The following is a 22,893-nucleotide window of genomic DNA, read 5'->3' as shown; positions in this document are numbered from 1 at the left end:
CACACTCATGGTGACACGAACGTTCTAAACAGTACCTCCACTTCTGCTACTGAGAACCCTCACCTGATCCTTTCAGTCTCAGCCCCTCGTAAAGATTCCCTAAGCTGGCAGTTGGACTGGCTGAGAGTATCTCTCTCCTTAGAGATGTCACTCAGGCTGCGACGCATTTCTGTGCCTTCCCTTCTGTAGTTTTCCGCCTCGTCTTTTGCTTGGTTGAGACGACGCTCGGTCTCCAGCGTTTCTCGCCTGAGCTCATCTCGACTCTCCTCACTGATGGCCAGAGAAGCTCTGCACTTGTCCAGCTAAAGGGAAAACGGAAAAGTTAGAACTCAGTGGGAGGACAAGTTTTGCATCTGTGGGTGTCTCCATCTGATCTCCAGGAATTTACTGTAATTTTATTACCCAAGTTACCAGACATAAGATTTAAGGTTAGAATTTCTCAACAATGTAGGGTTTTAAATAGCTAAGTCAGGGGTCGGCAACTCAAAATGTTAAAAGAGCCATATTAGGCCAAAATATATATATATATATATATATATGTCTGGAGCTGCAAAAAATTAAAAGCCTTATATAAGCATTATAATGAAGGCAACACATGTTGTATGTATCTATATCTATATTAGCTATATTAGCCTACCATCAAAATGACTAAGTTGGCTATTAATACATAATGAGCCTTCATGATGAAATGTTTATTTTCCTTGCAGTGCATTCTATAGAGAATGACGTGCCACATGACTACTTCTTGTTGTCCGATACTGCCTCAAGTTTAACTTCATTACAATATTAATGAATTATGTTTAATTGCTTTGATAAAATTAAAGACATGCGATAAACGAATCAGAATTTTGATGTCATTTGTATTTTGAAGATTCGAAAAAAACCAACAAAATAGAATGGCATAACGTGCCCCTTACCTGGGCAACAAACAAAGGGCAACAAAATGCAGCCTGCATTTAAAAATAAATAAATAAATAAAACAGCACCCTTTTAAAAAGGTAATGTATATAATCGGAGTTCACATACCTGCTTAAAAGCGATGGGTGTTCACTGTTCAATATCGATCACATAACATCACACGACTCATCACAAAGTATGCTGCCGCTGAAGTAATGTCCTTGATTTGCTGATTGGTGAAGCTGCCAGTCATTTTTATGGCCCTTTCCTTCACTGTCTTAGTGCGAGAGGCATGTATTTCATTCATTCATTCATTTTCCATGCCGCTTTTTCCTCACGAGGGTCACGGAGGTGCTGGAGCCTATCCCAGCTAACTATGGGCAGTAGGCAGGGGACACCCTGAACTGGTTGCCAGATGTATTTGATTTTCTTTATTATCTCGGTTTTGTTTTTTAAGTCTCCAAATTGGTGTTCTGATATGTTGATGAATGACTCCTTCATTTACCAGTCACTATCTGTGGATGGTTTTCCACGCTTTATTTATCCCGGGTTGCAACAAAACTTGCAGCATGTGTGGAGTTTCCATTTTGTTAATCTATTTATTCACTCCTTTAATTTCTCGAGAAGTAATGCAATAGCACTTGCTGGGTACTCGGCAGCAACAGTAGTATGCCTTCCCTGCAAAATGTATTTCCACATGACTCCTTTTGTGGTTTGACAACTTCTCACTACAGAGCAAACATTCAGAAAATCCTTCGGCATTGGCAATGAATGCAATTGATTCGGGCCAAGAAACGTTGCATCATCTGTTCTCCTCAGTTTTTTTCTCTTTTCCTCTTTGGAATCATGTCCCATCATACATAGAGCTGCTGGTTTGTTTACAACAGCCGCCCTACTGATAGAAACGTGCGTCACAGGCTATGACGCAAATCTTCATTGACAGAAATGTTGAAATGTAATAATTAATGTACACATTTTTACAGCATTGGAAAACGTTAAGATTGTTTGTGTCATGTTTGACCTTCTACAGAAACCATGTTAAAATAAAAAAACATATTTCCCTACCCCATCTTTTTCCATTTTCAAACATTTTTCAAACGTTCCAGGGAGCCACTAGGGCAGCGCTGCATGCGGCTCTCAAAATATGGGTTGCCGACCCCCGAGTTAAGTGAATTTACCACAGATCTGTCTGGATAAGCAGTGCCTCTGCTGGTTACAGCCAAGCATTGCACTTCATTTTGCTTCTGTTGCTTCCATGTTCGACTCATTAACAATTAATTCCACACAACTTCTGTGTGGAATATAGTAGAGGTGGGTAGTAACGAGTTACATTTACTCCCTAACATTTACTTGAGCTACTTTTTTAGAAAAATTAACTTCTAAGAGTAGTTGTACTAGGTCATACTTACCTTTACCTGAGGAGAAACGCTACTACGCTACGCTACTCTTACTCTTACTACTTTGGACAACACTAGTTGCTACATTTTTCCTCTTTATTCTACATATTAGCTTTTACTTCTTTTTTTGCCAGAGACTCCAACAGTGGCTCAACCAGTGTCACCAATGAGATGTCACAACAATAATCCCATGACTCCAATATACTAGTCAGGCTCAGGCTTGCCGTTCTATGATCACGTGAAGCCTTTAAAGCACCATAAAAAATTAAGCTTTTGGCACAGAGCCCCTCTGTCGTCAACATGACCCAGAAGTGTGGATTTTAATCTCTCTCCCAGTTTTCGTTTGGCACCGACTGACCACGGAAAACCGGATTTTTGGTTCCTTTTAGTTTCATAATGGGAAATATGTTTTCTCCTCTAGAGGGCACTCATACTCTTTGGACGAATAATGATTAATTTATATTAGGGCTGTCAAAATTATCGCGTTAACGCGCGGTAATTAATTTTTAAAATTAATCACGTTAAAATATTTGATGCAATTAACTCACATGTCCCGCTCAGACAGTATTCTGCCTTTTGGTAAATTTTACAGCAAGGTTTTTTGTGCTGTCTAACAGCGAACTCTTGTGGTCGCTTTGCGACATGGTTTATTGCTTTCTTGCCAGTTCAATATGGCTGCACGACGTCTCGGGCTGACGCCTACATTGTAATGTTGTGCTTACATGATCCTTGGACAAGATTTGTCCGTAAGTATGGTTGTTGTAAAGAATGTACATATTATGTTAGTAAGCGAAATGTTATTTTTTTGTATGAGACGCTTTTTGTTTATGTTTAGTGAACCTGTATAGCGTGCTAAGCTAACGTTGTTGCTAATGCAATGCTTGTGTACTTTTTTTTGTAGTTTTACAACGGTCTAAAGAGGACAATGGTTTGAGGCCATTTTATTAATAAATCAGATGAAAAAGGAAGAAGTCTGATTATTAAGGCGTCGTTCACTAGCTGTCTAGCTTTGGAAAAAGTATACGCTTCGGAGTGAGGACAGCATAGACAGATTTAAATGACAGTAGAGTGAAATGCCCGCTACAGTTCTTATGTACCGTATGTTAAATGTATATATCCATCTTGTGTCTTATTTTTCCATTCCAACAAATTATTTTACAGAATATATATGTAATTTATAGAAAAATATGGCATATTTTATACATGGTTTGAATTGCGATTAATTGCGATTAATTACGATTAATTAATTTTTAAGCTGTAATTAACTCGATTGAAAATTTTAATCGTTTGACAGCCCTAATTTATATACATTTTTCTCTCTCGCCAGAAATTAATGTTTGTTTGTTTTTTTATGTCTTGGGCTTAATGTAGTTATGTTATATGTAGGGCTGTCAAAATTATCGCGTTAACGCGCGGTAATTAATTTTTTAAATTAATCACGTTAAAATATTTGACGCATTTAACGCACATGTCCCGCTCAGACGGTATTCTGCCTTTTGGTAAGTTTTACAGCAAGGCTTTTTGTGCTGTCTAAAAGCGAACTCTTGTTGTCGCTTTGCGACATGGTTTATTGTTTTCTTGCCAGTTCAATATAGCTGCATGACGTATCGGGCTGACGCCTACGTTGTAATGTTGTGCTTATATAATCCTTGGACAAGATTTGTCCGTAAGTATGGTTGTTGTAAAGAATGTACATATTATGTTAGTAAGCGAAATGTTATTTTTTTGTATGAGACGCTTTTTGTTTATGTTTAGTGAACCTGTATAGCGTGCTAAGCTAACGTTGTTGCTAATGCAATGCTTGTGTACTTTTTTTTGTAGTTTTACAACGGTCTAAAGAGGACAATGGTTTGAGGCCATTTTATTAATAAATCAGATGAAAAAGGAAGAAGTCTGATGATTAAGGAGTCGTTCACTAGCTGCCTTGCTTTGGAAAAAGTAGACGCTTCGGAGTGAGGACAGCATAGACAGATTTAAATGACAGTAGAGTGAAATGCCCACTACAGTCCTTATGTATCGTATGTTGAATGTATATGTCCATCTTGTGTCTTATCTTTCCATTCCAACAATTTATTTTACAGAATATATATATAATTTACAGAAAAATATGGCATATTTTATAGATGGTTTGAATTGCGATTAATTACGATTAATTAATTTTTAAGCTGTAATTAACTCGATTAAAAATTTTAATCGTTTGACAGCCCTAGTTATATGTTATAGTACAGTATAATAATAACAGTTCATATATATAACTTTGTGGTGATAATAAAAAAAAATACTGTTGTTAAAAAAAAAAAATCAAACTGTTACTCACAATGTTACTCATTACTTGAGTAGTCTTCGCACCAAATTCTTTTTAATTGTCCTTGAGTACATTTTTTGAATGACTACTTTTACTTGAGCAAGATTATTTTGAAGTAACGCTACTCTTACTTGAGTAAAATTTTTGGCTAATCTACCCACGTTTAGTATACAGTAAATGCAGCCTAAGGAGCTTGACTGAAACTAACTGTTTAAAACAGAATCGGATGTGTTGAACATAGTCACAGAATTATGTACCTCTTTGACGGCACTATCAGCACGCGACTGAAAGTCAGCAAGAGTCTCTCGCAGAGTTTGAAGGTCCCTTTCGTGAAGACTGGATGCATCCTCGAGTTGTGACCGAAGCTCCTGCAGCGCACTGGTTAAAGCGCCAACTTTGGCCTAAAACACAAAAAAATATACAGTAAAAGAGAGTAGGAATATCCAGTTATCTTCACTCAGGAATGTGGGCGTTGATTTATGATGATTTATGACCCTACCTTTGACCTTTGATTGACAGGTTGACCTTTTGACCTTTGATTGATGGGTTGACCTTTGACCCCCACCTGTCACCCCCTCAATTAAGGGATTACCCGATGTTGCCCTTTGACCCGCACCTGTAGGGAAACAAGGGGGGTTATGGGAAAGTGTGGGTGAGAAGGGAAGTGTGTCCAGGCATGTCCGGATGTCCGGTGAAAGCGATGTGCCCTTTGACCCGTACCTGTTGGGAAACAAGGAGGGGTTATGGGAAAGTGTGGGTGAGAAGGGGGAACGTGTCCAGGCATGTCTAGGCATGTCCAGGCATGTCTGAACAAAACCCCTAAGAACCATGGGATTTGGGTGGGTGTGGTCTGCGTGTAGGCTAGTTTTGTAGCATTGCTAAGTGAGCATTTTTGGAAAGCCTACCTTAACTTGCGGCGAATCTTTCACCTTCTGGATGAAGTCTCCTCTGTCAGGTTTGTAGTTCTATAATAAGTTTTAAAAAGTCTTGCATGAGTTCATTTTCAAGCATTTGTGAAACCCCAGTTTTTATATCCAAGTAACTTCTTTCCATTTACTCCAAAGTAGAGCATCTTTCAAGTATGAAGTTTGCTTGAACATTTCACCACAGATACTGCAGGCAGAGCATCGACTTCAGCCCTAGTCAGCTTTTTGCTGCAACTATAGGTTGGTACTCATATATACATTTAGGCAAATAATTATGTATTTCAACCGGGTTTAATTCATTCTATTTCACAAAGTTAGCATGCTCTTTATACTTAAAAGTATTCAAATAAGAGTTAGTGACATACCAGTTATGTTGCTGAAGAGTCTTTTCTCCCCAACTTCTTCCTTGCGATCCCGCAGGCCGACTGATTCGAAACATGTCTCAATACTCGACGCGAAACTCCGCCCTCTTCGATAGCTCCCGCCTACGGCGCAATGAAGCGTAGTGTTCTGGTTATTGTGCAGTAGACCTAACATACAGTTTCAGAGATTTGCGCTGGTGAATGGTCCCGAAGTTTAGGTTTGAGTTTTCTTAACAGACTGTAATATATTTGATATAAATAAATACCAAATGCTCCAAAATACTGTAAATAGTGTTCTTATTCTTCAATCTGTTAATATAAACATCTATGATGTGAAAGATGTTATAGAATGTATAAGGTAATAACGTGTAGAACATGAAAAGCATAACATAAAATGCTGAATATGAAAGAGTACTGCATCTGAAGTGTTAGGTAGATATTATGTCAATGTTAATAGTGGTAATTCTTGGGGTTTGGGGATTTACTTCCAACTACAAAACACATTGTCTCTAAACTCTGTATATTTAGACATTTATGGGAATGTAACTTTTTCGTTGTTAGTAAGTTTATAAAGAGATTAGTGAGCGAGATGACTAAAGTTATACACTACATGAGATACTAATTCATTTACTTTTGGGGAGAAGTCATTTGTAACTGTAACTCATTACTTTTTAAAAGTAAAATTAAAAACACTGGTTACAAGTTAACTTTTGTGTTTAAGAACGGCAACTGCCGTCTTACTATTAAAATGAGCAAACATTAGTACGATTTGCATCTCAGTTTCATGACAAACGTATTAGTTGGAGAGTGTTCCATTTAAAAGACCCCCAACTATGACAAAAACAAATGGAAACTAACATCCACTTAGAAACTAAAATGACATGACATAAAATGTTGAATATAAAAGAATGCTGCATCTGAAGCGCTGTATAAACAGCCTCTGTTAATACTTGTAATTCAGGGGATTTGGATGACTTACTTTAAAACGCATTGTTTATAAACTGTATGCATATTTAAACATTTATGGTAATGTAATTATTTTATTGTTAGTATGTTTTTAAAGAGTTTAGTAAGTGAGATGAATAAGTTTATACACACCATGACTTACCAGCTCATTTACTTTTTTGGCAGAAGTAATTTGTAACTGTAACTCTTTACTTTTTAAAGTACGATGAACAACAGTGGTTACAAGTTAACGTTTGTGTTTAAGAACGACAACTACCGTCTTACTATTAAGATGAGCAAACATTAGGATGATGTACAACTCAGTTTCATAGCAAACGTATTAGTTCAAGAGTGTTCCACTTAAAAGACCCCTACCATGACAAAAACAAATGGAAACTAATATTCACTTAGAAATCAAAATTACGTGACATAAAATGTTGAAAATTCAGGGGGTTTGGAAGACTTACTTTAAAACACACTGTCTCTAAACTCTGTACAGTATATTTAGACATTTATGGGAATGTAACTTTTTCGTTGTTAGTAAGTTTATAAAGAGATTAGTGAGCGAGATGACTAAAGTTATACACTACATGAGATACTAGTTCATTTACTTTTGGGGAGAAGTCATTTGTAACTGTAACTCAATACTTTTTAAAAGTAACATTAAAAAACTGGTTACAAGTTAACTTTTGTGTTTAAGAACAGCAACTGCCGTCTTACTATTAAAATGAGCAAACATTAGGACGATTTGCATCTCAGTTTCGTTAAAATTGTATTAGTGGTAGAGTGTTCTATTTAAAACATCAACTATCACACCAAAAAACAAAATATCGTCTTCTATGTTCAGGGGAGAAAAAAAAAAAAAAAAGAAGTAACTTTTAGATTTATAGGTCATTGAGATTACAACATCCGCATGTTACTAACATAGATTTCTTACAATATAAAAAAGTAGATGGATATAAGTTAAACAAACTTAATTTTGAATATTAATTGAGTACTTTAATATTATTATAAAAATTAGGGTGAGCTGATATGTTATCCCCACTCGTTCATATTTAAAAAGACTTTTTTTTTTTAAAGTCTAAAAGACTGTCTTTAAGGATAATGACAACGAACCCCTTGTTAGGGGATAGAGAGGAGCCACAAACGTGTTGACTTTTATGATGTTAGGCCTTCAAGAGGGGGGCACACACAGCCCCCAGATTGTTTTCTTAAACAGCCCTGTTTCCAGTTGAAGGCAAGGGTACACATAAACGTACATCAGTAATAACAGATTAAGGAATTACTTCAAAACGCAATGTTTATAAACTTTATGCTTTATTAAACATTTATGGTAATGTAATTATTTTATTGTTAGTATGTTTTTAAAGAGTTTAGTGAGCGAGATGAATAAATTATACAGTACATGAGTTACTAACTCATTTACTAGTCATTTGTAACTGTAACTCTTTTTTTTTTTTTTTAAAGTTAGATTAACAAAGCTGGTTACAAGTTAACTTTATGTGTTTAAGAACAACAACTGCCTTCTTACTATTAAAATGAGCAAACAATAGGTTGGTGTACAACTCAGTTTCATTACAAACGTATTGGTTCAAGAGTGTCCAATTTAAAAGACCCAGTACCATAACAAAAAACAAATAGGAACTAATGTTCACAAAATTACACAACATAGAATATTGAACATAAACAATGCTACATCTGAAGAGTTATATGTTAGTATATTTTTAAAGAATTTAGTAAGCGCAATGAATAAGTTTAAACAGTATCCAGACCAAATGGACAGCCAGCTGAGTTCTACTAGCCATCTCCACCCCACTGCTAGTACCTGCAAACACCTACAACGCGATAAAACATACATCTGAAAGTGTCAATTTCAACAAGGGGACAAGGAGAGGTTAAAGGTAGGGGCAAAAAAGCAGGCTTCAAAGCCCTAGACAGTTATGTATTTAAAAATATCTGCAATGATACGATTATCTCGTTATTTCAAAAGATTTCCTGAACATTACTTTAGTACAGTACGCATTTGTTTTGTGCATATATTCATTCATTTCCCATTACTTTAGTACAGTACGCATTTGTTTTGTGCATATATTCATTCCTTTCACATCCTGAAGAAATACAGAAATACTGATACAGTTGGTGTACCTTCTCTTACAAAACAAAATCATCTTGTAATTGCATAATAAGTGCTGTTTTGCAAACGTTTTCACTTAAAAAGTGCAACAAGCAACAACTACGGTACCTCGAAAAGCATACTGTACATATCTGAACAATGATGAGGGAATATGTTGGACCATTTTTAACCATCTGTCCTTTTGTATTCCAAAAGCTACCACTACGTACATACAGTACACTTATCTCATACCTGAGTCAATCCAAGTGAACTAAATAAATATTCAAAACAGTATATGTTGCGTTACCAAGTTTGATAAAAAAAACATTCAAATAAGAGTTAGGTAGTTACATACCGGCGTTGTCAATGGCCATACGTGTACACAATTTGAAGATGAGTCACCTTTCTCATTGGTACGATTTATTCAAAAATAATTCTAAAAACACTTTAGCCATAAAACTATTCATTTAACTTTCTGCTCATAATACAATTCAATGTAATTGAGGTGGCACTGTCATGACTGAATGTCTGACTGTCATGCATCATTGTGTAAGGTTTGCTTGTTCCTCCTCCTTCCTGTGTGGGGTTTACGACGGGTACTCAAGTTTCCTCCCACATTCCAAAAGCATGCATGTTAGGAGTATTTAACCCATCAAATTGGTCACATAATTTTTGGGGCTATCCGGAAATTAGTCTGGTAACCCTTCCATTTTGGAAGGATCTTTGTGTTTGAGGCATGCTCGTAAAGCCTCCTATTTTTACCCATTACATACTTTCCTGAAGACTTAAACATTGGCATTATTTTTTTTCTTCCTCAAAACCCCTGTTTTTTTTTTTTTTAATAAGAGCAACTTTATGTATCTTTTAATAAATTATAATAAAATGTATCCACACCATTTAGCAGTCTAAATTTGTCTTTTGAAAACCTCAGCTGTACACTCGCTGATGTCAGGCTTGTACAGAGTATTGTTTTCTTACACGCACAATTTTTAAACCTGAATTACTTTTTTGCATGACCACAATAAGTAGGTAAACTGTACAGTTAATTGAATGATACATACTTTAAAAATGACCTGAAGAACCTTTATCAACATGGATTTTTCTTTAGAAACTCGGTAGCTAGGTTCCTGAAGGCATAAAAGATGTACTTTTCTCCAACAAAAGCTTTTGTTTTTTTAGTTCGAGTAATTACAGATATTTTTAATATGTCATAAAAACACGAAATACGACAATAAATACAACCAAGTCACTTTCGTGTTATGTAAGAATTTCAGTCCCAGTACTTGTATTTATTTATTTTTTTGTATGGTGTACATTTAAAGAGAATCACCTGAAAATATGTCTATTATACGGTAGCAGCTTTCTGTGATAATGTCATACCTGAAGTCAAATTATAGCCCAAATATTTCACGCCTGATATATTACATTGTTTCTTTTTTTTTTTTTTTTTTTTTATCTATTTAATTATTTCAATGATTAATTATTTTAAATTAGGTGGCTGAGTGGTTAGCACGTCTGCTTCACAGTTCTGAGATCAAGGGTACAATCTCAGAGCTCCGGCCATCCTGTGTGGAGTTTGCATGTTAGCCCCGTGCCTACGTGGGTTTTTCTCCGGGGACTCCGATTTCCCCCCACATTCCAAAAACACGCGTGGTAGGCTGATGGAACACTCTAAATTGTCCATAGGTATGAGTGTATACGTGAATGGTTGTACGGGTCATTGTGGCCTGCGATTGGCTGGCAACCGATTCAGGCTGTACGCCACCTACTGTCCGTAGTAAGCCAGGATAGGCTCCAGCATAACCGCGACCCTTGTGAGGATAAGCGGCATTGAAAAGGAATGAATGTATTTTTAATTATTTTCATGATTAATTATTTTATGAACTTATTTTAAATCATTAATTTTTATTTAAAAAATGTTTAATGACTCATTATTTTAATATTTTAAATGATCAATTAATTTGTATTTCTATTTATTTATTCTATGATTATTTCAATTATTTTAATGATTTGTTTTAATTATTTTAAAAATTATTTCTATTAAATTGTGATTTAAAATTTCATTTTCGGATTCCTTATTTCAGCAGGTGGAACGAGCTGTAAGGTCTGAGTTACGTCGACGTCTGTTTGCCAGAAGTGGGTAGGGTAGCCAAAAATTTTACTCAAGTAAAAGTAGCGGTACTTCAAAATATTATTACTCAAGTAAAAGTAGTCGTCCAAAAAAATAAATAAATAAAATATACTCAAGTACAAGTAAAAAAGAATTTTATTTACCGGGCAAATACTGTAAATAAATTGGTCTTTCCAACCATCTCAGATTGTGTTATGCGCACCTATATCTTAATACATATTCTAAATGACCACAAATCTGCTGCATTATATACATGGGTTAAATATTAATATGTCATTGGTTCTCTATTGAGGTATCATCCAGGCATCCTCCACTTTATCAGCTGTGAGATTTTGGTGGCATGCCCTGAGAGCCCTAACTAAGTCTTTAACGCAGACTTCGGATCCACGATTCTTGCGCCATTCCTTCAGCAGCTCTCTGGCAGTCTCGTCCAAATCGTTCGGATGTCTCGTTGAGACGGAATCCAGTTTAGTTTCGGTCAGACCCAGCTGTCGTCCTAATCTACGCCAGTTACGACCCAAGTTTTCAGCAATCACATTTGCGGCAATGTCCAGCTTGGCTAAAAGGGAATAGGAAGAGAAAAAGGGGAAAATACTTTATTCATTCAATTTGTGGTTTATAGTCCTGCGCGGCTTATTTCTGGATTTTTACAGGCCATTGAGCTGCAAGTGTTTTAGTGTAGTAGTATGTGGACACCACATTCCGAAAATTATGGTAATTTGTAGGTATTGAGATTGTCAATTCAACGTTTCTTTGGCATTTTTAATTCCATCAGTTACAAAATTGATCTAAACAGGCTTTTTATTTTTTCCCTAACGTATTCTTTTTTAACATAGTCAAACCTTTTTGGTTACTTTGCATTTTATCAATGTAATATTTAGTAATTTTTCATTTCATTTTGCATGTTCATTTCTAAAATTTTGCATTGATGTGTTAAAAATTTGTTTGTTTTACTTCTTTTTTTTCTCATTTGAAATAAATCTTTTTCTATTTTGTGTTTAGTCTTTATCAAAAAAGGGGGGGAAAATCTGTACAATGCAAAACAAATTACAGGTAGTCCCCCGGATTACGAACGAGAATTACCGCAGAAATCGGAATTAACCCTTTAGGTGCCCCTAAATACCCCCTAAACCTCAAAATAACTATCCCAAAACATGTATTATACGTCGTAATAATAAAATTAAAGAAAAATAAAATAGGATACTGTACCTGCCATCATTGTTGGGGGATGGTATAAAAAGGTACACTGACGGCTTGTTCACAAGTGGGGACACAAGAGTTCTTGATTCGCTGATGTTTACGGTAGTTTTTTCTTTTCAACCACAGACACACCATAGAACACGTTGACCTGCTAGTGAAGAAACAGGTAAGTCGATGTGACTTATGAATCTTATTTAGAGCTTGGTCGAGCTGCTTATGCTACACCATTGCTTGCTGCATCGCACTCTACATCCTTAGTAGAATACAGAAAACGAACTGATTGGGTGTGCGCTCACTAGAATTACATTTATAAATTTCACCATTTTAATTCAACTTGTAAACAAATTATTATTAGCCTTATAGTCCCAAGAATTGTACAACGACGACAGGAAAATCCAAACAACGCACGGAGAAAACAAAACTCACGCATCATGTTATTGAGAAAACAGCTCCACTTATTGGTGAAACAAATATTTGCAAGGAAACTTGGCGGGTGTTAGATTGAGAATAAATTTAGTAAAATACAGAGCTCAGACACACACTGTACACCGACGAGACGTGAGAAAAAAAATACATAAATGAAGCATTATACCCTCTAATGGAGAAAATACTTTCTTCATAATTACTATCTTTTTCTTGACAATTGGACTCAAGTAAAAGTAAAAAGTACAGACTTTTAAAACTTTGATTCAAAGTACATTGTTCTCAAAATGTTAATCAAGTAAATTTAACGGTGTACATGTAACGCGTTACTACCCACCTTTGCTGTTTACCCCTAAAGATATTCGACCAATACCGATACAAAGACCAAGACCAATGTCAGTGCGTCCCAGTGAAACACATCCCATTACAATTTGGAACTCATTTCCTAAACCCATCCGTACCTGTTCAGACCTTCCCACATTCAAAAAACTGTTAAAAACTTTTAACTTAAAACTTTTAAAGCTTTTAACTTATAATTATTTTCTTTATTGTTTTGTTCTGTTCACTTTGTTTGATGTTTTTGTTTTAACTGTAAAGCGTTTTTGAGCATTGGTAAAAGCACTCTGCTAATAAAATGTATTATTATCATTATTATATTTGCAAGAGATCCTGGGAGACCAATGATTGCCACCATCGAAGAACACGAAGTACGTTTTCACATATATTAATATGTCTGATTCGAGGTTTGCTTTCTTTTCCTGAAATTCTGTCTGATTCAGAATCTGTTACGTTTGTGATTTTATTTGTTTTTCTTTTCTTTTCTTTTCTTTCTAACCTGATATTCCGCCCGAATTACAAAACATTGTGGACCAAATAAACATTGAAATGGTATTGGAACAAGATGAGCATTTATCAATTGAACCTGATTATCGGTAGTTTTTTCTTTTCAACCACAGACACACCATAGAACACGTTGACCTGCTAGTGAAGAAACAGGTAAGTCGATGTGACTTATGAATCTTATTTAGAGCTTGGTCGAGCTGCTTATGCTACACCATTGCTTGCTGCATCGCACTCTACATCCTTAGTAGAATACAGAAAACGAACTGATTGGGTGTGCGCTCACTAGAATTACATTTATAAATTTCACCATTTTAATTCAACTTGTAAACAAATTATTATTAGCCATTGGGGATCCAACGATACAGTTAAGTCACGGTTCGGTATGAATTTTGATACAAGGTACACAACATAAAAAATACAAGTGTTATTTCTTTTCAATTATTTTGCTAACAAGCAAAAATAACAACACCATCATATAAACAATGTCATCATATAAACATGCATTATAGCGCATAATATTTATGTGCTTACTTCTTACTGATCTGAAGAAATTTTGTATAAAAGTGCTGAGGACAATCTTTACTCTTTGTAAAGTGAGGCAGGGCACAATGTTGATTGCTACTGTTCTCTTAGCAGGTATGTTTACCACATATCACCATATTTGTGGTCCCAGTCCATCTGTGTTACGTACTGAATTAACAATATTTGCAGCATTGTCTATAGTCACCGGTATGGATTGATATGGCCTACTTAATTTCCATTCAGTCATGGCGTTTTTTTTTGTTTTGTTTTTTTAAATTCATCACAGTAGTATATGGACTATGTGTCCCATGATCACTCTGGGGTCACACAGCCAATGGCATGGGACTTGGGGGGATCTAACGAAGCACATCTAGGTTGCTATTTGATATCTAGTGCAGGGGTTTTCAACCCAGTCCTCAAGGCACACTGTGGGTCCTGGTTTTTGTTCCAGCCGATCCAGCAGAGACAGTTGAACCAATGAGGCTTCTGCTAAAACAAGCCACACCTGACTGCAATCAACTGATTGCACTTGTAAAACACCAGATTGGGGAAAAAGTGTTGTCATCTTGTTTGGTAAGAATGAAATCCTGCACCCACAGTGTGCCTTAGTGGAATAGGTTGGGAACCCCTGATCTAGTGTGTGCGCGCGAGTGTTGTTGGGCATTAAAAATAGTTAACAAACGCCACAGAAGTCGGGTCTGCTCATTACTGCACTACATCATTTGACAATCGACTCTCATAAACAGGACAAATTTGAAGTACAGTGCTTTTAATTTGCCACTCATTGTTCATCATGTAACCGTGAGTTAGAGCTCTGTGTCCTAGGATGTTAAGCTGTCTGTTGTCAAAGCGAGGTTATTCGTAGCAGCCAAGTCAGCAACAATATATTGGCGGGGTTCGTTGTCATTATCCTTAAATACAGTCTTTTAGACTTAAAAAAAAGTCTTTTTAAATATGAACGAGTGGGGATAACATATCAGCTCACCCTAAAGTTCCTGTCTTTCCTCACATGCAATGATTCTCGTGCGCCACAGCTCCCACCTTACAGACAGTTAGAGGGAGGCTGCTGGCGGCAGAGTTTGTTTTTTCAAGGCGTAGCTGCGCCGGACATTTTTGCGGGAGAGACGACAAATATAAATTCGGAAAACTACATTTTGGGAGCGTTTCATTTGGATTGAATAATTTTGCGTATCGATTCGAAGAGGGCGTATCGAACGGTTCAATAGAAAACCGAGTATTGTTGCATCCTTATTAACCATGTGTGTCTCATTTTTTTGGGGTGTTTCATGTCTTTTAGGTGTGTGGCTGGTTCAATTCTCTTAGGCATCATTTAAAGAATTAAAGAAATCTACATAATCTTCTATTAAAAGTCTTAAAAAGGATAATCAGGTTCAATTGATAAATGCTCATCTTGTTCCAATACCATTTCAATGTTTATTTGGTCCACAATGTTTTGTAATTCGGGCGGAATATCAGGTTAGAAAGAAAAGAAAAGAAAAGAAAAACAAATAAAATCACAAACGTAACAGATTCTGAATCAGACAGAATTTCAGGAAAAGAAAGCAAACCTCGAATCAGACATATTAATATATGTGAAAACGTACTTCGTGTTCTTCGATGGTGGCAATCATTGGTCTCCCAGGATCTCTTGCAAATATAATAATGATAATAATACATTTTATTAGCAGAGTGCTTTTACCAATGCTCAAAAACGCTTTACAGTTAAAACAAAAACATCAAACAAAGTGAACAGAACAAAACAATAAAGAAAATAATTATAAGTTAAAAGCTTTAAAAGTTTTAAGTTAAAAGTTTTTAACAGTTTTTTGAATGTGGGAAGGTCTGAACAGGTACGGATGGGTTTAGGAAATGAGTTCCAAATTGTAATGGGATGTGTTTCACTGGGACGCACTGACATTGGTCTTGGTCTTTGTATCGGTATTGGTCGAATATCTTTAGGGGTAAACAGCAAAGGTGGGTAGTAACGCGTTACATGTACACCGTTAAATTTACTTGATTAACATTTTGAGAACAATGTACTTTGAATCAAAGTTTTAAAAGTCTGTACTTTTTACTTTTACTTGAGTCCAATTGTCAAGAAAAAGATAGTAATTATGAAGAAAGTATTTTCTCCATTAGAGGGTATAATGCTTCATTTATGTATTTTTTTTCTCACGTCTCGTCGGTGTACAGTGTGTGTCTGAGCTCTGTATTTTACTAAATTTATTCTCAATCTAACACCCGCCAAGTTTCCTTGCAAATATTTGTTTCACCAATAAGTGGAGCTGTTTTCTCAATAACATGATGCGTGAGTTTTGTTTTCTCCGTGCGTTGTTTGGATTTTCCTGTCGTCGTTGTACAATTCTTGGGACTATAAGGCTAATAATAATTTGTTTACAAGTTGAATTAAAATGGTGAAATTTATAAATGTAATTCTAGTGAGCGCACACCCAATCAGTTCGTTTTCTGTATTCTACTAAGGATGTAGAGTGCGATGCAGCAAGCAATGGTGTAGCATAAGCAGCTCGACCAAGCTCTAAATAAGATTCATAAGTCACATCGACTTACCTGTTTCTTCACTAGCAGGTCAACGTGTTCTATGGTGTGTCTGTGGTTGAAAAGAAAAAACTACCGTAAACATCAGCGAATCAAGAACTCTTGTGTCCCCACTTGTGAACAAGCCGTCAGTGTACCTTTTTATACCATCCCCCAACAATGATGGCAGGTACAGTATCCTATTTTATTTTTCTTTAATTTTATTATTACGACGTATAATACATGTTTTGGGATAGTTATTTTGAGGTTTAGGGGGTATTTAGGGGCACCTAAAGGGTTAATTCCGATTTCTGCGGTAATTCTCGTTCGTAATCCGGGGGACTACCTGTAATTTGTTTTGCATTGTACAGATTTTCCCCCCCTTTTTTGATAAAGACTAAACACAAAATAGAAAAAGATTTATTTCAAATGAGAAAAAAAAGAAGTAAAACAAACAAATTTTTAACACATCAATGCAAAATTTTAGAAATGAACATGCAAAATGAAATGAAAAATTACTAAATATTACATTGATAAAATGCAAAGTAACCAAAAAGGTTTGACTATGTTAAAAAAGAATACGTTAGGGAAAAAATAAAAAGCCTGTTTAGATCAATTTTGTAACTGATGGAATTAAAAATGCCAAAGAAACGTTGAATTGACAATCTCAATACCTACAAATTACCATAATTTTCGGAATGTGGTGTCCACATACTACTACACTAAAACACTTGCAGCTCAATGGCCTGTAAAAATCCAGAAATAAGCCGCGCAGGACTATAAACCACAAATTGAATGAATAAAGTATTTTCCCCTTTTTCTCTTCCTATTCCCTTTTAGCCAAGCTGGACATTGCCGCAAATGTGATTGCTGAAAACTTGGGTCGTAACTGGCGTAGATTAGGACGACAGCTGGGTCTGACCGAAACTAAACTGGATTCCGTCTCAACGAGACATCCGAACGATTTGGACGAGACTGCCAGAGAGCTGCTGAAGGAATGGCGCAAGAATCGTGGATCCGAAGTCTGCGTTAAAGACTTAGTTAGGGCTCTCAGGGCATGCCACCAAAATCTCACAGCTGATAAAGTGGAGGATGCCTGGATGATACCTCAATAGAGAACCAATGACATATTAATATTTAACCCATGTATATAATGCAGCAGATTTGTGGTCATTTAGAATATGTATTAAGATATAGGTGCGCATAACACAATCTGAGATGGTTGGAAAGACCAATTTATTTACAGTATTTGCCCGGTAAATAAAATTCTTTTTTACTTGTACTTGAGTATATTTTATTTATTTATTTTTTTGGACGACTACTTTTACTTGAGTAATAATATTTTGAAGTACCGCTACTTTTACTTGAGTAAAATTTTTGGCTACCCTACCCACTTCTGGCAAACAGACGTCGACGTAACTCAGACCTTACAGCTCGTTCCACCTGCTGAAATAAGGAATCCGAAAATGAAATTTTAAATCACAATTTAATAGAAATAATTTTTAAAATAATTAAAACAAATCATTAAAATAATTGAAATAATCATAGAATAAATAAATAGAAATACAAATTAATTGATCATTTAAAATATTAAAATAATGAGTCATTAAACATTTTTTAAATAAAAATTAATGATTTAAAATAAGTTCATAAAATAATTAATCATGAAAATAATTAAAAATACATTCATTCCTTTTCAATGCCGCTTATCCTCACAAGGGTCGCGGTTATGCTGGAGCCTATCCTGGCTTACTACGGACAGTAGGTGGCGTACAGCCTGAATCGGTTGCCAGCCAATCGCAGGCCACAATGACCCGTACAACCATTCACGTATACACTCATACCTATGGACAATTTAGAGTGTTCCATCAGCCTACCACGCGTGTTTTTGGAATGTGGGGGGAAATCGGAGTCCCCGGAGAAAAACCCACGTAGGCACGGGGCTAACATGCAAACTCCACACAGGATGGCCGGAGCTCTGAGATTGTACCCTTGATCTCAGAACTGTGAAGCAGACGTGCTAACCACTCAGCCACCTAATTTAAAATAATTAATCATTGAAATAATTAAATAGATAAAAAAAAAAAAAAAAAAAAAGAAACAATGTAATATATCAGGCGTGAAATATTTGGGCTATAATTTGACTTCAGGTATGACATTATCACAGAAAGCTGCTACCGTATAATAGACATATTTTCAGGTGATTCTCTTTAAATGTACACCATACAAAAAAATAAATAAATACAAGTACTGGGACTGAAATTCTTACATAACACGAAAGTGACTTGGTTGTATTTATTGTCGTATTTCGTGTTTTTATGACATATTAAAAATATCTGTAATTACTCGAACTAAAAAAACAAAAGCTTTTGTTGGAGAAAAGTACATCTTTTATGCCTTCAGGAACCTAGCTACCGAGTTTCTAAAGAAAAATCCATGTTGATAAAGGTTCTTCAGGTCATTTTTAAAGTATGTATCATTCAATTAACTGTACAGTTTACCTACTTATTGTGGTCATGCAAAAAAGTAATTCAGGTTTAAAAATTGTGCGTGTAAGAAAACAATACTCTGTACAAGCCTGACATCAGCGAGTGTACAGCTGAGGTTTTCAAAAGACAAATTTAGACTGCTAAATGGTGTGGATACATTTTATTATAATTTATTAAAAGATACATAAAGTTGCTCTTATTAAAAAAAAAAAAAACAGGGGTTTTGAGGAAGAAAAAAAATAATGCCAATGTTTAAGTCTTCAGGAAAGTATGTAATGGGTAAAAATAGGAGGCTTTACGAGCATGCCTCAAACACAAAGATCCTTCCAAAATGGAAGGGTTACCAGACTAATTTCCGGATAGCCCCAAAAATTATGTGACCAATTTGATGGGTTAAATACTCCTAACATGCATGCTTTTGGAATGTGGGAGGAAACTTGAGTACCCGTCGTAAACCCCACACAGGAAGGAGGAGGAACAAGCAAACCTTACACAATGATGCATGACAGTCAGACATTCAGTCATGACAGTGCCACCTCAATTACATTGAATTGTATTATGAGCAGAAAGTTAAATGAATAGTTTTATGGCTAAAGTGTTTTTAGAATTATTTTTGAATAAATCGTACCAATGAGAAAGGTGACTCATCTTCAAATTGTGTACACGTATGGCCATTGACAACGCCGGTATGTAACTACCTAACTCTTATTTGAATGTTTTTTTTATCAAACTTGGTAACGCAACATATACTGTTTTGAATATTTATTTAGTTCACTTGGATTGACTCAGGTATGAGATAAGTGTACTGTATGTACGTAGTGGTAGCTTTTGGAATACAAAAGGACAGATGGTTAAAAATGGTCCAACATATTCCCTCATCATTGTTCAGATATGTACAGTATGCTTTTCGAGGTACCGTAGTTGTTGCTTGTTGCACTTTTTAAGTGAAAACGTTTGCAAAACAGCACTTATTATGCAATTACAAGATGATTTTGTTTTGTAAGAGAAGGTACACCAACTGTATCAGTATTTCTGTATTTCTTCAGGATGTGAAAGGAATGAATATATGCACAAAACAAATGCGTACTGTACTAAAGTAATGGGAAATGAATGAATATATGCACAAAACAAATGCGTACTGTACTAAAGTAATGTTCAGGAAATCTTTTGAAATAACGAGATAATCGTATCATTGCAGATATTTTTAAATACATAACTGTCTAGGGCTTTGAAGCCTGCTTTTTTGCCCCTACCTTTAACCTCTCCTTGTCCCCTTGTTGAAATTGACACTTTCAGATGTATGTTTTATCGCGTTGTAGGTGTTTGCAGGTACTAGCAGTGGGGTGGAGATGGCTAGTAGAACTCAGCTGGCTGTCCATTTGGTCTGGATACTGTTTAAACTTATTCATTGCGCTTACTAAATTCTTTAAAAATATACTAACATATAACTCTTCAGATGTAGCATTGTTTATGTTCAATATTCTATGTTGTGTAATTTTGTGAACATTAGTTCCTATTTGTTTTTTGTTATGGTACTGGGTCTTTTAAATTGGACACTCTTGAACCAATACGTTTGTAATGAAACTGAGTTGTACACCAACCTATTGTTTGCTCATTTTAATAGTAAGAAGGCAGTTGTTGTTCTTAAACACATAAAGTTAACTTGTAACCAGCTTTGTTAATCTAACTTTAAAAAAAAAAAAAAAGAGTTACAGTTACAAATGACTAGTAAATGAGTTAGTAACTCATGTACTGTATAATTTATTCATCTCGCTCACTAAACTCTTTAAAAACATACTAACAATAAAATAATTACATTACCATAAATGTTTAATAAAGCATAAAGTTTATAAACATTGCGTTTTGAAGTAATTCCTTAATCTGTTATTACTGATGTACGTTTATGTGTACCCTTGCCTTCAACTGGAAACAGGGCTGTTTAAGAAAACAATCTGGGGGCTGTGTGTGCCCCCCTCTTGAAGGCCTAACATCATAAAAGTCAACACGTTTGTGGCTCCTCTCTATCCCCTAACAAGGGGTTCGTTGTCATTATCCTTAAAGACAGTCTTTTAGACTTTAAAAAAAAAAAGTCTTTTTAAATATGAACGAGTGGGGATAACATATCAGCTCACCCTAATTTTTATAATAATATTAAAGTACTCAATTAATATTCAAAATTAAGTTTGTTTAACTTATATCCATCTACTTTTTTATATTGTAAGAAATCTATGTTAGTAACATGCGGATGTTGTAATCTCAATGACCTATAAATCTAAAAGTTACTTCTTTTTTTTTTTTTTTTCTCCCCTGAACATAGAAGACGATATTTTGTTTTTTGGTGTGATAGTTGATGTTTTAAATAGAACACTCTACCACTAATACAATTTTAACGAAACTGAGATGCAAATCGTCCTAATGTTTGCTCATTTTAATAGTAAGACGGCAGTTGCTGTTCTTAAACACAAAAGTTAACTTGTAACCAGTTTTTTAATGTTACTTTTAAAAAGTATTGAGTTACAGTTACAAATGACTTCTCCCCAAAAGTAAATGAACTAGTATCTCATGTAGTGTATAACTTTAGTCATCTCGCTCACTAATCTCTTTATAAACTTACTAACAACGAAAAAGTTACATTCCCATAAATGTCTAAATATACTGTACAGAGTTTAGAGACAGTGTGTTTTAAAGTAAGTCTTCCAAACCCCCTGAATTTTCAACATTTTATGTCACGTAATTTTGATTTCTAAGTGAATATTAGTTTCCATTTGTTTTTGTCATGGTAGGGGTCTTTTAAGTGGAACACTCTTGAACTAATACGTTTGCTATGAAACTGAGTTGTACATCATCCTAATGTTTGCTCATCTTAATAGTAAGACGGTAGTTGTCGTTCTTAAACACAAACGTTAACTTGTAACCACTGTTGTTCATCGTACTTTAAAAAGTAAAGAGTTACAGTTACAAATTACTTCTGCCAAAAAAGTAAATGAGCTGGTAAGTCATGGTGTGTATAAACTTATTCATCTCACTTACTAAACTCTTTAAAAACATACTAACAATAAAATAATTACATTACCATAAATGTTTAAATATGCATACAGTTTATAAACAATGCGTTTTAAAGTAAGTCATCCAAATCCCCTGAATTACAAGTATTAACAGAGGCTGTTTATACAGCGCTTCAGATGCAGCATTCTTTTATATTCAACATTTTATGTCATGTCATTTTAGTTTCTAAGTGGATGTTAGTTTCCATTTGTTTTTGTCATAGTTGGGGGTCTTTTAAATGGAACACTCTCCAACTAATACGTTTGTCATGAAACTGAGATGCAAATCGTACTAATGTTTGCTCATTTTAATAGTAAGACGGCAGTTGCCGTTCTTAAACACAAAAGTTAACTTGTAACCAGTGTTTTTAATTTTACTTTTAAAAAGTAATGAGTTACAGTTACAAATGACTTCTCCCCAAAAGTAAATGAATTAGTATCTCATGTAGTGTATAACTTTAGTCATCTCGCTCACTAATCTCTTTATAAACTTACTAACAACGAAAAAGTTACATTCCCATAAATGTCTAAATATACAGAGTTTAGAGACAATGTGTTTTGTAGTTGGAAGTAAATCCCCAAACCCCAAGAATTACCACTATTAACATTGACATAATATCTACCTAACACTTCAGATGCAGTACTCTTTCATATTCAGCATTTTATGTTATGCTTTTCATGTTCTACACGTTATTACCTTATACATTCTATAACATCTTTCACATCATAGATGTTTATATTAACAGATTGAAGAATAAGAA

General features: G+C 35.2%; 3 protein-coding genes across 5 annotated transcripts in view; 1 reads left to right on the top strand and 2 right to left on the bottom strand.

The window, feature by feature from the left end:
* The window catches only part of LOC130921647 (rootletin-like), an 84,339-nt gene that overhangs the window by 35,730 nt on the left and 25,716 nt on the right, over positions 1-22,893 (bottom strand). For all 3 annotated transcript variants that reach the window (XM_057845778.1, XM_057845775.1, XM_057845777.1), the window contains exons 23-24: positions 4,857-5,000; positions 64-302 (exon numbers count right to left, since the gene is read on the bottom strand). In XM_057845778.1, coding sequence (XP_057701761.1) covers positions 64-302; positions 4,857-5,000 — 383 coding nt within the window. The remainder of the gene's footprint in view (positions 1-63; positions 303-4,856; positions 5,001-22,893) is intronic.
* LOC130921650 (FAS-associated death domain protein-like) lies at positions 10,722-12,416 on the bottom strand. Its single transcript, XM_057845782.1, has 2 exons — positions 12,286-12,416; positions 10,722-11,635 (listed from the first exon to the last, which is right to left on the bottom strand). The coding sequence occupies exons 1-2, from the start codon at positions 12,293-12,295 to the stop codon at positions 11,361-11,363; spliced, it is 285 nt and encodes a 94-aa protein (XP_057701765.1). The 5' UTR covers positions 12,296-12,416; the 3' UTR covers positions 10,722-11,360.
* On the top strand, positions 16,659-18,353 carry LOC130921649 (FAS-associated death domain protein-like). The gene is made up of 2 exons (XM_057845781.1): positions 16,659-16,789; positions 17,440-18,353. The coding sequence occupies exons 1-2, from the start codon at positions 16,780-16,782 to the stop codon at positions 17,712-17,714; spliced, it is 285 nt and encodes a 94-aa protein (XP_057701764.1). The 5' UTR covers positions 16,659-16,779; the 3' UTR covers positions 17,715-18,353.

The sequence above is a fragment of the Corythoichthys intestinalis genome, chromosome 9, assembly GCF_030265065.1.
Source record: "Corythoichthys intestinalis isolate RoL2023-P3 chromosome 9, ASM3026506v1, whole genome shotgun sequence".
NCBI lineage: Eukaryota > Metazoa > Chordata > Actinopteri > Syngnathiformes > Syngnathidae > Corythoichthys > Corythoichthys intestinalis.
This window is presented reverse-complemented; position numbering and strand designations above follow the sequence as displayed.